This window comes from Blennius ocellaris (genome assembly GCF_963422515.1).
Source record: "Blennius ocellaris genome assembly, chromosome: 8".
NCBI lineage: Eukaryota > Metazoa > Chordata > Actinopteri > Blenniiformes > Blenniidae > Blennius > Blennius ocellaris.
Genome location: NC_137657.1, coordinates 6,167,367 through 6,183,661, shown reverse-complemented (window position 1 = coordinate 6,183,661; position 16,295 = coordinate 6,167,367). Strand labels below are relative to the sequence as shown.

The 16,295-nt window shown below is 42.0% G+C and overlaps 1 protein-coding gene across 1 annotated transcript in view; it reads right to left on the bottom strand.

Annotated features, from left to right (window-relative positions):
* Positions 1 to 16,295, bottom strand: part of scap (SREBF chaperone) — a 35,180-nt gene that overhangs the window by 3,720 nt on the left and 15,165 nt on the right. The window contains exons 9-16 of the mRNA XM_080501599.1: positions 13,543 to 13,655; positions 11,908 to 12,002; positions 11,635 to 11,733; positions 10,617 to 10,829; positions 9,319 to 9,704; positions 9,081 to 9,230; positions 1,436 to 1,637; positions 583 to 698 (exon numbers count right to left, since the gene is read on the bottom strand). Coding sequence (XP_080357725.1) covers positions 583 to 698; positions 1,436 to 1,637; positions 9,081 to 9,230; positions 9,319 to 9,704; positions 10,617 to 10,829; positions 11,635 to 11,733; positions 11,908 to 12,002; positions 13,543 to 13,655 — 1,374 coding nt within the window. The remainder of the gene's footprint in view (positions 1 to 582; positions 699 to 1,435; positions 1,638 to 9,080; positions 9,231 to 9,318; positions 9,705 to 10,616; positions 10,830 to 11,634; positions 11,734 to 11,907; positions 12,003 to 13,542; positions 13,656 to 16,295) is intronic.

The following is a 16,295-nucleotide window of genomic DNA, read 5'->3' as shown; positions in this document are numbered from 1 at the left end:
AATTCAAGTAATAGTTATTCTGTTTAATGTCACAAGATGTGAGGATGTGTACATCTTAATGCTGTCTAGAATAACGTGTTCATTTCACTTACTTAAATTAAATTAAAAAGATAATTTTACTTTAATCGATGATTCAAAGTTCACTTATTAAATTCAATCAATCAATGAAAAGTTCCCTTTAAATTTTTATCGAATGATCAAAAACCTGGACAATAATGTAATTTGTCCTTTAACAGGTAGAAGAAACGTGTAAAAGTTGGTTTTGATTTCTGGCCCATGACATTAAAGCTCAATATGTGAACATAAAGACCATGTTGATGGGTCATTTTATTATTAATTCATTATTCATTATTATATTCATTGCGGTGGCCTGAATATAAAAATTCATGGTCTTGAATGTTTGATGTTTAAATAAATTAAATGTTTTCGTCTCTGAATAAGTAATATTTGTTTTATCAACCATAAAAAAACTCACATTGTAACAAAACCTAACATGTTTTAGTTCCTCACACTTTGTAAAGCAGAATCTTCTAACTCGTGGTTGAAAACAGTGAAAGCTCTTGAGCATGAAGAGTTCCTCACCCTTGGTTTGGGATGACGGTCAGACAGTCGCCGGTCTGAGCGTCCCAAACTCGAATCTGCCCGGCGAGGCAGCAGCTCGCCAGCAGCATCCCGTCACTGGCTAGACACTCGATATCCTGCAGGAGGGAAACACGGCGAGAAGCGGCGTCAACCAGACGGTTAAAGGACGGATCACTGACCACCAGCACCGTGACTTTTGACCTCTTCCGGCCATCGAGGCGTCGTCATGGCTCCGCCCACTTCCCAGCTCTGGACGCTCAATTCAGATTTATTTTTTTTTGGTTACCAGGATCATTTCAAACGTGACCTGCCCTTTACACATGGCACGCCGCTCAGCACCAGGGTTGCCAGGTGTGACTCGGGTTTCCAGCCAAAACAACGTAAAAGATAAGATAAGATAAGCCTTTATTGATCTCACAGTGGAGAAATTTACTCGTAACATTCACTCTTAAGGACTCATGAGGAAAGGAAAGACAAGGAATGTACAAACAGTTAGTAAGAATAGAGGTATCTTGTATACAATGACTATCAAAAAGCCACACGCCTCAAAAAAAACAGTTCATGATCATGATAAAACTATAAAATTACTATACATGTATTGAAATCTGTTCAAATCCCTGCTGCAGCAACATTTCCCACAATGGAGATCAAGATGTTTTAATCGTCTTTGGCCACATTGACGCTGCGAGTCTTGATGCTCAAATCAGATTTGATCCGTTACTTATGTTTCTCCACATATGAATGATTCATGTGTCCCATCTCGAAATGTCTCAATTTCCAAAAGCGACTCCGTTCTGCGCCGCTTTAGAGCAAGAACATCAGAATGGCGCGCCCCCCCCCCCTGCATGCCTACCATGCTGTGGCCCCTCAGCAGCAGCGGGGAAATCTCGCTGACGGGCGGCGAGTAGCCGTAGTCGTCGCAGGGCAGGTCGCCTCGCCGCCGCCGCCCGTGAGCCGCGGCGTTCTGCCCGTAGTTCCGAGGGCAGAGGACCCGGTAGAGGCAGAAGAGCAGCAGGACCAGCAGGACGCCGGCAGCCAGGCCCAGAGCGGCGACCCTGGGGGGGGGGGGGGGGGGAGAACCAGGGTTTAGGAATCTGAAGATTTGCACGCTAGATGGCGACACTCATCAGAGCAGGTCTGCTCTCTGCTGCGGCGACTTTCTGGAGTGAGGCAGAGGGCGTGGCGCTGCAGGTTTCTTGGATTTTATACATTTCCTGCCGCGGAATGCAAGAACACCATCTAACACACAACACGCTAATTTCTGCATCCGTCTCCTCTCCTCTGAGTCACCACCATCCAGTTTATCCACTGTGTTGAGTAAATATGCTGCGTATGACAAATATTTGTATTAAACATGGTTGTTCTGGAACAACAATAAGTCCATAAACATACCCGACATAATTGTGACGCAACACGTCTGCTTGCTCTACGAGCCTCTGAGGAATTTGGAGTTGAAGTGAAGCTTTGTCAAGGAGGTGTGATGCTCAGAGACGCTCCACTTTCTAAACTCTCCACAGTAAACTGATGACAGCCACTTAAAACACGCTTCCCCTGTTGATTTATACATCAACACAAACCCAGGCTGCCACAGAAAGATGCACCATTTTGATGAATTCTCTTAAATGTGTGTCAACGTGTCTCTTCCACCCCGACGCTTCAACACAGGAAACATCCAGAACAACTTGTGACTCGGCAGGTTGAAACCGACTGGAAGTTTTACTTTCTACAAACGACGCCTTACGGAAAACATTTTGCAAAAACACTAATGTTCGGCCTCTTTATTTGAACTCGCTTCATTAAAGATGAACACGAGTCATTTACAAGCTTCTAAATGTTTTTATGGTAATTTGATCAATGCCGTCACAAAACTTTGTCATTTCTTCAACAAAGACAAATTCTGCGCCTCTTTCTCACAGGTCCGCCTTTCTTTTTTATCCTCCCCCACATAGTTTTTTGCATTTCTAAAAATAAATAATCCACATTTAACACAAAGTACTTTTTTTTTTTTTTTTTAATAAATGAATTAAATGCCAGGTCACATTTATTCAAGACATTAAGAAACTATTAGAAGTTAAAGAGATCCAAGTATAAACTTCAATGCAAACGGGTCAGAATCCATCATAACAAAACAAACTCTGATAAATATTCTCTGATTCAGCTGATAATTTGCCTGCTTGTTTTGTTTTTAGCTCATTTCATAAAAAAGAAAACTAGATAATAACGACAGTGATGAAATCAGCTGCGAGCGATCAGATGGTGTGAAGTTTGTTCTCGTCACCGGTTTGATTAACGTCTGAACTCCGTCTTCTTCACGGTGCAGAACGTTCAGATACGCATTGATTTGTGACGAACCAACTGAAAGAATTTTTTTTAGTTTCCGACACGTTTTTACTCGAATCCCTTCATCGTCATCTTGCAGAGTCACATTATATTTACTGAAGAACTAAATGTGCCACTTCAGTATTTGAAAAGCTAAAAAAAAAAGCTCATCTGTCCGAAATCTTATTTACTGCAACATTTATACGATCAGGTTCCAGCTGTGCAAACAGATCGAGGTCTGATTGCAACAAACTGATAAACTGATTGTTTGTGCACCGATAAAAACGATCAGATTAGTGAAACAAACAAATGAAGTCCGTTTATTTGTAAGTCGAGCAAAATGTAATTTAATGAAACAGCAAAGGCAAGATTACAGCTATTATAGCTCCAATTATATTCTATAATTTAGTTTACAAATAAAGTAAAAACACTAAAGCATTTTTTTTTTAACTGTTTTGGAGAAACTGAAATGCAAAAATGTTCCCCACTGTTGTGCTGTAAGAAATCATGCAAATAATGTATTCTGCGTCTCGATTGAGATAATTAGTCTTCAATACCATCAAGAGTTTGGAGAAAATAAAAGATCTTTTTAATTTGTTAGAATCATCGAGCCGGACAACTTCACAGGTCAGGAAATAAAGGAAATAACCTTCAGACGCAGCAATTAAATTAACCAAGTGCCACAGTGAAGCAGCCAAATCAGTTTTTATGTTAATGTATAATGTTTCATCCACCGTCGGTTTGATTTGCATTGAACAAAAAGGTCACAAACTAAAGTGTTAAACATGAGAAGCAACGGACTGAAAATGACCAGCAAAAGGCTCAAATCTCACTAAATCACCAAGCAAATATTAAAGATTTAGGGTTCACCTCAAAGCCATGCTGTCAGGGTGCGTTTATACAAAAAAAAAAAAAGCATAACGCAACAGTTCTAGAAGTGACATGTCACTGTATTTGGATCCAAAATGTTTCATGAAAATTGGTTTTACGTTGAGCTTGTAGCAATTTTCTGAAGTAACTGTGAAAGTAGACATTTTCATTATGTATATTCTGCATAACAACAAAGAAAAAGTTTAGATTTAAAGGTTATTATTGTTAGGCCCAGTCGAGATGAATTTTGCTGTGCTCGTGGCCCCCCTGAGCTAAACTGTGTCCGGCAGCTCCGGATCAACTCTGGGTCTGTGGAAAGTTTACATGTTCCATCACAAGGTTCCTCCAGCTGCTCCACATTCACTCCCTTCATCCAGAGAGCGGACAGCAGATTTAATGGCCGGGACACAAACTGTCACAAGTCATGCAGAAGAACCACATTTATAGAATTTCAAAAAAAATGTTTTTTTCTGTAGCAGCAGTCTGAGGTCGTACAGTGACATCTAGTGGACCCAGATGGTAAATACAGATACATTTTGACTTTATGCAACTCATTCCGTCAAGCCAGGTAAATCAAACACTGTTTAAATTTGAGTCACGTTGGATATTCTAACTGAGGGTTCTTCGATATTCAAGAGAAACCTTGGAAAGCAGAAGTTTACTGAAAAGACCTGGAAAATGTGCAGTGAAGTCAAAGCGATACTCCAGAGTCCTGGTGTGTGAAGGGAGTCACGGTCATGATCGGCCTCAACACCATGTGACCGTCTTACAACCCGGCTACTAGTTTGCACCAGTCCAGACGTTTACTTTGTGTAGGAGGTCCGTTTCTCCACTGGCTTTTGCATTGTTCTATTTGAGAGGAGTTTCTGGTGCCATCAAGTCTTCACCATCAGAGTGTGACGGGCCTCGGAGGGACAGATCACATCTGATTCTCTTCAAGCTAAAAGAAAAATAAGGTTTGTTTCAACTTGCTCCAGATTCCCTCAGCGTGTTGAAACAGGCAGTGATTCGGTCACCTCTATCACAGAGACCTTCTTGTGGCCCCCTCCGGGTCGTCTACTGCCCCCCCGCCCACCCTCTTCCACGCTGTGAAGGTCCCGACTGTGACCCCGCTGCAGCTGACATCCTCCATATCTGCAGTCTAAAGATGAAGGAAATAAAGTGACGACGCGGCGCTTTACACGAGACGCCGCGTCCACAAGGAAGAAAATGACTGAGACGTGTCGGACAATTTACCTCGGCACCGTTTCTCTTCCGCTTGTGCAGTGAATACGTGATGAAAACAATTTAGACTTTCGGAAAAAAAACTAACAATTACTATCGAAACTTACAATCTCAACATAAAGCCAATTTGAACTAGATGATCTGCATTTCCCACGGCAAATGCATGATAGTGTGAATGCTGCTGGCAAACTGTAATGCTACCTGCGGCCGGTAGACTGTAATGATTTGTCCTGGCGACCCGTCTCTGGTCTAGACAGAGTTTAAACTTGTACAACTTTTAAAAAAAGTGTCAAACAGTTAAAAAAGTTCAAACAGTTAAACAAGTTCAAACAGTTAAACAAGTTCAAACAGTTAAAAAAGTTCAAACAGTTAAAAAAGTTCAAACAGTTAAAAAAGTTCAGTAAAAAAAGTGTCAAACAGTTGAAAAAGTGTCAAATAGTTGAAAAAGTGTCAAACAGTTGAAAAAGTAGAAAAAAGTAGAAAAATTATCAGTTGAAAAAGTTTCAAGAAGTTGAAAAATTTTCAAAAAGTTGCACAAGTTTCAAAAAGTTGCACAAGTTTCAAAAAGTTGCACAAGTTTCAAAAAGTTGCAACAGTTGCAATAGTGGAACAGTTTAAAAGTTGAATAGTTGAAATCGGTGAAGATTTGAAGAAGTTATAGCGAGTTAAAACATTTCTCCATCCGTTAACATTGGAAAAAGGTTTTACAAAAGTTGAAATATTTCAAAAAAGTTGACGAGATTTCAAAAAGCTAGAACTTAGCCGGAAAGTGCCAAAAAAGTTGCACGGTTTGATATTTGAATGATTACGAACGGGCGGAGATTGCCAGAGTAGAAGCGATTTGAACAACGTACAGAATAATAATAAAGATTTTAATCTCAAGAGTGTGAATGCCATGCATTCACACTAATTAAACCACAATCATGAATGTTTTCTTGGTAGTTCGACTGGACTGGAGCCTCCTGCGGGCCGGTGTAGGCCGACGGGCCTCGTGTTGGACACCCCGATGTAGAAGCAATGTTCTATTTTCAGAATCAAAAACTGCCTAAATTTTTAAATTGTCGGAGGAAGAGAGGTTTTTTTGTCGTTCAGCAGAAAATTGAACACACCAACAGACCAAAGTATTGACGACAGATGGAAACTTAAATATGAAGACCTGCCAACGCTCGGATCCCTCCGGGATCATTAAAGCATTTTCTATTATATTCTGCTCAATTCTAATCACTATTATTAACCGCGTTATTTATTCTGCCCCTAAGGTATCAGGTATGCGTTCAGTTTCCCCTCATCACAGGTGTGTGTGTGGAGTTTACAGTTTTAGACGTAAAGAAGCTTGCTGCCCGTTTTTCATGCTTTGCCAAGTTCACAACTGTAGAGGTAGAAAATGATAAAGTCTAGTGATGAATTTAAAATGTAAACACCGTGCCAGCATGGATACAGAGCTTTTTGAGAAAGGCTTGGACAGTGTGTGATTAACCATCGTTATACATTTGTAACCTGCTGAACGCGACTATGAACTGCACCGTGAAGGTCTGAAAGGATGAGCCAGGTGAAACGCCAGGCAGCTGATACTCTCGGGGGGGGGGGGGGGGGGGAGTCACTGTCAGAGGCTGAAAGAAACCAGTTTGTCAGGCTGGTTCGCTCTGAGGGCGTAAAAACTTTATGCTTTGGCAGAAAAAACAAACCACCTTTGTTGCATTTGTCCGTCTCGACTTTTGACTCAGATAAGATGTTCCATCAGTCAAGTGATGCTTGAATTCAACAGGAACAATAATGTGAAGATCCTCCATGGCCTTGATCTCACACAACCACCTGCAGTGTCCAGTCACATCAATGACCCGCTGGTGGAAAACCAAAGGCCAAGGTCCTTTTCACAGTTTCTACTGGCGTCTGCAGGAGCCGGTGTTTCTCACTCCAGCGTGATTCCAAACAACACGTGTCGACTGACCGACGACTGTTGGCCGCTAAAGCCTGGACTGCTCGTCTCCACGCAGGAACCTTCATTACTTCATGTGTCACGACGCTCCACTGACTGTTTCATCATAACTGATCAAGAGTTTAATTAATGTGACAAAGTTTGATTTATTATGTCTGACAATTTGCAAGTAAAGTGTGAAACACATAATCCAATAGGTGGATAGACCTCACCAGCTTTGGATGAATTAATTCCTCATTAATCTCGTCACTCCCTGATCAAACAGTTTACACCATAAGGTCTCAAGTGAAAACGTGTCGTTTTTGCATTTTTGTTGAAGTAAAGTTTTGCGTTTGCACGTCAACGTTTTCAACATGGTTTTCAAAACTTTGCCGTGTAAACATGAAACTTTTTTCTGAAAGGAAAACGCAAAAATATTTTTTTTTTAAATCACGTTTTCACTTGAAGCCTGGCTGTGTAAACTTAGTACATGGTTAATATAACTACTACCACTTTCCCCCTGATTCACTACAAAAAATGTGTTTTGAGCAGATGATTTGTGGCAAAGTATTAAAATAAATATTTGTATTTAGATTTTTTTTTTTTTTTTTTGAAGGGCTTAAAGGGTCCCTGAAATAATTCTATTAAAATACACCAGTATTTAGCATTATTTTTCCCCCTTTCGAATGATATATGACACACCAATGACAATCACACCACTATCTTGCTCTTGAGCGCCGAACGTCTAAAAATGCCTTTAAATCTCCCGCCCTGTGAATCTGACCTAGTTTTCCCAACTTGCCGTAGTTTTGCGCTGTGACGTATGAGGAGTTATTTACTTCCGCCCACAACAGCTGATCGTAGTGTCTTGTTTACATGTGCTCTGCATTATCGCGTTATTTAGCAGTTTTTTAGAGTCATGCCTAAGCGTTGTGTTGCGGCTGGGTGTTCCCAAATGCCCAGTCCGTCTGTAAGTGTCCATAAATTCCCAAAAGATGAAACTTTGAGGAGATTATGGACAAAACAAGTGCAGCGCACTCGCTCCAACTGGACACCAACAGAGGCCTCCTATCTCTGCAGTCAACATTTCACGGATGACTGTTACGAAACAGCACCCGCAATCCGAGAGTCACTTGGTTTTGCTGTGAAGAGGAAACGTATCCTGAAACCTGGTTCTGTCCCCACCATTTTTAAACGGCTTTTTAACGGATTTTTAAACCCAACCTTCAGTAAGTCTTTTTAAAACCTGCTAAAACTTAAGACAAATAGACCAATAAACTTTGCAAAACACCCACTCTGACACAAGGGTAAATACCCGGTCACACACAATATGTGCACACGGGTAAATACCCGGTCACGCACAATATGTGCACACGGGTAAATACCCGGTCACGCACAATATGTGCACACGGGTAAATACCCGGTCACGCACAATATGTGCACACGGGTAAATACCCGGTCACGCACAATATGTGCACACGGGTAAATACCCGGTCACGCACAATATGTGCACACGGGTAAATACCCGGTCACGCACAATATGTGCACACGGGTAAATACCCGGTCACGCACAATATGTGCACACGGGTAAATACCCGGTCACGCACAATATGTACTCACGGCTCAAACATGTATGGTTGAACGCCTTGATTTTCTTCTAATTCTTCCTCCGATGATTCCTCTCCTTCATCTTCGTCCAAAACCAACGATACGTCACTTAAATCTTCGCTAACATCGCTCCTAGGTGCTTCTGTATCGCCAAACCCCTCCATTCTTCAATCAGCTGATGTTGTTTTGGCTGGGACATATAACCCCTCGTACGTCATATCCGGTCTAGCTCAGGCGGCTCACATTTATGGCCCGCAAATATACCGTCGTCTGCTGCATCATGTAAAGTCAATTAAAAGGGTCGGAATTCGGACTTTTATCTGGGAATGTTATATACCTTTCGAAAGCATATTTATTCTTCTTTCTAAAGATGAAATCTGAAAAACATTTCAGTTACCCTTTAAACCTCATTAGGAGCCGTTTTGGGGCCTAAATCGGTTTCACTAATCTCCAGTGTGAAGCAGCACATTATCTGCCTCAAACACGACAAATAGGATTTTCCACTTGAGACACATGAATAGAAAACAGCTGCTGCTCATCTGTACGGGATCTCAGTACTGACTTGTAGAGCGTGAGGTCCGTCTGTAAGTCAGCAGGAATCTTGGGGATGGATGGCGGAGGGTGGCGGGTGTCGTGCGGGTGCCGCGTGTCGATGGCCTCCTGGGGGCTCAGGTGGACGGTGACGGGAATGACGGGCAAGATGCTGATGTACCTGGAAGTGGACAGACGGCGACCGAGGCGGACGATCAGACCGGAGCTGGTCTTTTTGTTTTGTTTTGTTTTGAATTTCCTGCGCTCACCTCTTTGCCAGAGTGATGTTGTAGTAGCTGAAGAGCGACGGCCAGTGTCTGAAGGACAGCCTCCTCCAGCCCTCCTCGTCCACGGCCCCCCAGCTGATCTGCGGCACGGCGGGCGGCGCCTGGGGGAGGGGCCCCGCCATGGCCGGGTCGTGGTGCCCCTGGGACTGGTTCTCCGGTAGCGGGGTGGGATCCGGGGCGGGGGGGAGGCTCAACGTGCTGGTGGGATCCCCGCCGCGAAACACCGGGGCCACGCCGAGGTGGGGGGGCAGCACCGCTCCCCCGGGGTCGCCCAGGGGGCTTTGCTCGGACACCTGCGCCGCCAGGTAGGTGCGGATTCCAGCCGGGTCGGTGTAAACTAGGATGCCGATCCAGATGACTGTGCCGACCTGCAAAATACAACAGAATTATAGCATTGGAAACGTCTTACTAGTGAACCGAGGGGCATGAGCTGCCTTTTGTCTACTTTACACCTAATAAATAAATAAAGTAAGTTAGCACACATTGATAGAAATGTAAAAAAAATAAAAACTTTATTAAAAAGCTACTAAAGAGTAACAAATTATTCTCCACTATTGTATTCGACTTCAAATGTTGACAAATAATTATATACATTTCATGTTTTATATCAGTGCTTCTCAAATGGTGGGGTGAGCCCCCCTGGGGGGGCGTGGTGGGGTGTCAGGGGGGGCGTGAGGCAGGCGCAACTTTCAGTATTAGTGTCTTTATTCATGCTTGAACGATAAAAAAAGGGCCTCCAGCTCATTTTATTGATTTATTTTGATAATCAGGCCATTGTATGCAGAATGCTGGTGCCAGAAAATCATACAGTGGTTTATACAGATAAATAAATAAATATTATCAGGTTCTCAATGTTAGTACAATTCGGGGGGGGGGGGGGCCTGAAAAAATGTTTGTCCTCTAGGGGGGGCATGACAGAAAATAATTGAGAACCACTGTTTTATATAAACCGAATATATTTCCCACCTTGAGTGCTTCATTGTGTGTTATTTGCAAAAGCAGCACTTTGAATTAATGTTTTATATGGATTAGGCGCATGCTTGTGAATTTCCGTTTTTATAATTCCCACAAATTCTGCAGTAGTTTTTCAAATGTGAGAGTCCAGCAGCATTTAAATCAGCTCATCATTCTGAGGGTGAAGAAGAAAAGCAGAATCTAGCAAATGTGTTTAATTGAAACATAAAAGTTAGAGGTTGTGTTAATTGTCTTTCTACTGGCATGTTCATGCAGGTCTTCCTTAAAATGAAGTTAAGTGACATGAGTCATGAAAACCGAGTCACCATGATGATGCGCTGAGCCAGACGCGTGCGAGCCAGGAAGTAGACGACCCGCAGCCTCTTGGGGAGCCGCAGCGTCCTGAAGGCCGGCGTCTGCAGGGTGATGGTGTGGGGGGAGGGCCGCGGGGGAGGGGGGGCCTCCCGTGGACGCAGGGGCCCCGGTTTAGACGGAGGGAGACCCGCTTCGGCCGGCAGGCGGCGGTTCAGGTCGGCCAGCTGAGGACGGAAGCCATTTCACTTTATTTGCTCTTTTTAAAATGTCCAAGGCTTTTTTTTGTGTGTGCTTTTTTTAATGTAAAACTGAAGGCGAATTATAAAAATCCTGATAAAACAAGTGAGGCAATTACCACTTTTCTATCAACATTATGAGATGTGTGAACTATTAAACCAGTTATTATAATTTAAAACAATATCATAACAGGCAACAGAACAGTATAATAATCCGATTTTTAATAGTATTTTGAGATCAGTGGTAGTAACGTGCAAGTTTAAACTTATTCCCGTTCCTTTTCAGAAATGTGTAGAGAATTTAAATTACTTTCTTGTCCAACTATTCACATGCTAGAAAGTCAACTAAAACTGAGAAAACTGGGAATATTCATTTTATCAATCATACTGAAAACAACAAGCAAACATTGAACAACTAATAATTGAGTTGATGTTGGGGAGAAAAATGAGATTTATCATTGGTTTCGTCATGTTGTGATTGAACATTCTTACTGTTTTCAAACAGTCATAAGTTGAACTACTTTTAATAATCTGTACTGCTGTGATATTCTTTGGATTAAAGGTTCACGGGCTCCATTCTGGTGTGGATGTAATATTCAGGACTTATGGCGTTAATGCTGAGCAGGGATCAGGCTAAACATGAGCTAAACATGAGGAGACGCTTGTGGAACATACGTGAAAAGAAAAAGAACGAGCAGTGCGACTGTAAGAGGTTTTTCCTAAGAAGGGCTTGTGTGAGGAAAACCTTAATCTAAAAACTACGTGACATTATGTGTGTGTGTGAGCGTCTCACCTCCATGCGCCGGATATCTATAGACAGTACTGTGGTGAAGAAAAACATCTGCAGGAAGAAGTCGGACACCAGGCCCACAACAGCGAAGAGACAGAACTCCTGCAGGAAGAGGAAACCAGCTCACATGTTGTAAAGCTCAACGGAATAAAACTAGTTCATCACTTCCTTATTATTAATGATCATTAGCAGTTTCAGCAAGACCAAGATACAAATATGAGGCATGTCTGCGTCTACTTTACTTGGTTTCAGAATGTTAAACTGCTTGTGGTTTACCTGGATCGCTGGCACCAGAGTGAAATAGCCAATGAGGATGATGCAAAGCTCAGTAGCCATGTTCTTCATGATAGACCAGCTCTCATTACTGAGGCCTGGAGAGGGAAACGTCACCTTTTAGTCCTTATCCAGTAAGAAATACAATAAACCAGGTGGTAATTTAACCGCTAACTAAAGGCAATACTCTGAAGAAGGTGGTGAACAAGCAGAAACCTCACTAATCACTACAAAGGTGTAAATTGTGTCCCTCTGTGCAGCCGGGAGGCTCAAACTGAAGCCAGAGGACTACGGGTGAGAGCAGGGAACAACAATCCGTCAGAGAAAGAGTTTCACACCTACAGGCACCAATTCATTGAAACGTACTTTTCATTCCTGGACGTTTGGATCCAATGTGTCCTTAACAGACACCACTGAGTGAATATTGATCACCTCAGCAACAGTAAAGCAAAAGCTGAACTTCTGCACAGGCAGGAACAGAAGGCAAGAGTGTCAAAACTCATTTTAGTTCAGGGGCCACATGCAGAACATTTTCATCTCCAACTTGAACTTTTTTCTTTTTTAAAGTTTTAACTTTAATTTCTTCCCAAATTGTGACCTTTTGATTCCATGCAAATCAAACAAGTGGTGGATTAAATGAAGCTGTGAAGTGCATAAGACCAGCTCACTTTCATATTAACAAAAAAATGATTTTCCTGCTTCACTGTGGTACTTGATTAGTTTAATCTCTGTCTGAAGGTTATTTTCTTTATTTCCTGACCTGTGAAGTCGTCCGGCTCGATGATTCTAACAAATTAAAGAGATCTCGCTTTAATTTCCTCCAAACTGAGGATATTAAAGACGAGCTATCTCAATATATATGCAGAAGTATTCACATGTTTTATTACAGCATAACGGTGAAATTACATCTCAGTCTCCCAAACACAGCTTTAAATACTCCTCCGTGTTTTTACTTTATTGATAGACTAAATTATGTATCAAGTCAATATAATCAATTCACCAATTGTTATTAAAGGTTTAGGTGAGAAATACAGTAAAACAAGGGGATTAATAAAGGACTTAGTTTTTTTTTTTTTTAAAGTGTAGTTCTTTTTTAGTCCTCCTCCTCCACTTCCAGTGACTAATGCTTCTACAGCTAGCAATGGAAAAATAAAGATCAAGGACTATCGACTATTAAATGTCCAATGGAACTTCAAAAACTTTTCAAATGGTTGATTAAAAAAGTTAAATGCATCCGTTGAAAGTTGTGTCGGAAGGCTTCAGCAGGTGACCACAGTATTTCTGTGCATTATATAATTCGCTGGTTTTGTGTGTCAATTACAAATGGACAGATTGTGTGGAAAAATAACATTTTTAAAATTTTTCAAAGGATTTGCAACCTTTCCTTTGAGAAGACTGACATGTTTAATTGTTGAGCACGGGGACATTTGTCCCAGCTGGTCAGAAGAGCTGAAGCAGTTCTGGTCGTGTGAGGACATGAAGTCCAACATCATACCAGGCCGTCTTGTGCGTGGAGATAACAATGGTGTCTGTGTGGCGTCCTTCAGGAGCTCCGGGGAGTCTTTGTTCCCCCGTCGTGCAAGTCAACAACCTTTTAATAACTCCCACATTCCAAATAGTATGAAACATTAGACCTACCCTGAGCGATGCGAAGTTTGACCTCCAGGTCGACGGGAGTGGAAACCACCGACTTTGTGAGGACGAGGACGTTCTCCAGGCCGATGACCACCACCAGGTAAGGGAAGATCTCACTGCAGGGAGGAAAACATGGAGAAACAACCTCAAGGAACATGAAGTGAGGAAATTTTTAAAAAAAGACCCCCATTTATACGATAACTTTTCAAGTGAAAATACACGGCAGAAACACAGAACCATGTTTTCATGAGGGGCCACTAGTGGGTGCTGTTGGTTGTCTTGGTAATGCAACCACACATACATACACAGAAAACAGAACGCAGACATTCTAGTGGACAGACGACCACATTGGATGGTTATTAGTGTGTCAAAATAAAACTCCCAAGCCCAGGAGAATGTGGACTGGGAGTCACGACACTCTGGGGGAAACATTGTTCCACTGGGCATGTGCAGAATTATTGGCTATGGCCATGGGAGGCATGAGCAGCTCCAGAGAGGTTTTCAAAAAGGTGTGTTTTGCGTGGCTCCGAGTCCCGCTGCTGTGCAAATCAACAAGCAAAACACAAGGAAAGTTTTTCATTTTCACTTGAAAACGGGGCCTGAATATCAGTTGATGCTAAAATGTCTACAACATGTACAATTTCTGCGTGAACATAACTGACTGAGATCTATCCTTATGTTGATTTGAAATGTGAATTGATCATTTCCACATCCCAACAATAATAAATACACTGTCAATCAGTTTGAATTCATGAAGTCGTATTGTTGGTTATTCATCTCATGTTACACAAGCAAGAAATCCCCAAGAGTTGGAAGGTTTCGGTTGTTTTCTTTTCAGCAGAGCCGCTAAATATAATAATAAACAAAAGTGATCAGCCATGATCAAAGATACTTGTCAACAGCAGGCGTGTGCCTCTGTGGACAAATGTGCCAAGTCAGATTGGTTTACGGGTGTGGATAAGCTTGAGCTGTCGATGTGAGGGTGGAAGTGGGTCACAGAGGAGTCAGCGGCTCTGCGCGTTACATCAGACGCACCCGGGAACACTGCGCATAATAAACACGCACACAAAAGGGCCGTGGCAGCCGCTATCTGAGTGACCCTGTGCACGCTGCCAGTCATGACTAAGCGGAACGTGCCGCTTGTATTCATAGTTCAGATGTGCTGACTTGATGGAAGCACGGCCCACATTGGACCTGCGTGGACCGTAGCCAGTGGTCGGACAACAGAGGGCCACTGTCACGCCATGATGTCTGCTTTCTAGTAATCCTCGGCTGATTGGACGACCGCCTAACGTCAACATCCACACATGTCCGCCCTCTTCAAATAACACCCACCCATTTCCTCCCAATTCAGACTTATCAGGGCCCAGGATAACCCACTTTTCTTCCCCTTCCTGATGTAAACATTAACACAAATCCAAGTAAACGCAATGCAGATGAAGTGATAGGGCAGATAGAGTATGTACACTTGTAAGCCAGCCAGCTGTCCTTGTCTTTCTTTGAAGGTAACAGATAAAGAACGTCAAGGACGAGAAACACCAACAGTGAATATTTGATTGCGACCTCAGGACACACCTGTTCTTAATAATCTCTTGGGAAAACAAAGATATAACTGCAGGTACAAACAAGCATTTAACCGTTTGTCCTGAATACAAATCGACTCTCAGACTGAATCCAAGCACGATATGACTCAACAACTCAAAACCAATAGTAATAATATTAATAACTACCAGAAAAATATGTTATGAATTATATTAAACAAGCAAAGCAACCTTCATAATTATTGAATCAGGTGCTATAAGACATATAAGAGAATCACAAAGTGTCACGCATAAATATGTATATAGTGATATTTACAATTCTATTCTGAATGAATTATTTCTCTTTTCATTTGGTCATATTTCAACACATAGAAAACAAGTCCTGTTGACTTTAACTAACCAAGAGCAGGACCAGGCTGAAGTCTGTGGACCATTTATGTTTTTCCTATGACTCACCCAGAACACGTACAGCTTCTAAACAACATTCTATTCACATATCTAACATGTATTTCATACTATTCACTATATATTATTATGACTGTGGGGAATCGCTGTAAAAAACTTCCCTCTGGGTTTAATCATTTCCATTCTACTCACATTAAAGTTACTCTACATAATCCACACGGGAGAAAATGAAAAATGTGACGAGTTGTTGATGTACATCCAATATGTTGTCAAGACTTCTTTCTAAAAGGACATTTGTCTTTACACCCATAAAAACACTTTTACATTTTTCAGAAAAACCCCGAGTTTGTTGACATCCTAACGTCACGGAAACTTCCGAAGATTCCCGAGCCATCACGTCATAAGACCACTGTACTGCATTGTACACTCAATCTCGATTTGCACTTGAAAAATTAACGGTCAGTTTCGGATTTAAGACTGTTCTCGTGCCTTGAAGACACTTTGAAAAAGTCTGGCTTTTTTCAGGCTAAATCGGTTGTTGATGTTTGTGCCTGAGCTGGAGCGATGCCGTCCCAGAAACCCTTGCACCTTTTCACAAGTTAATATCAGTTAGAAAAACAAAGATTGATGGCTACAAATTCCAGTTTGTTTGTAAACAGACTTTGATGTGATCGATTTAGGTAACTAATTGGAAAGTAGTGGAAACTAGATGATCTGCATTTCCCGCGGCAAATGCATGATAGTGTGAATGCTGCTGGCAAACTGTAATGCTACCTGCGGCCGGTAGACTGTAATGCTTTGTCCTGGCGA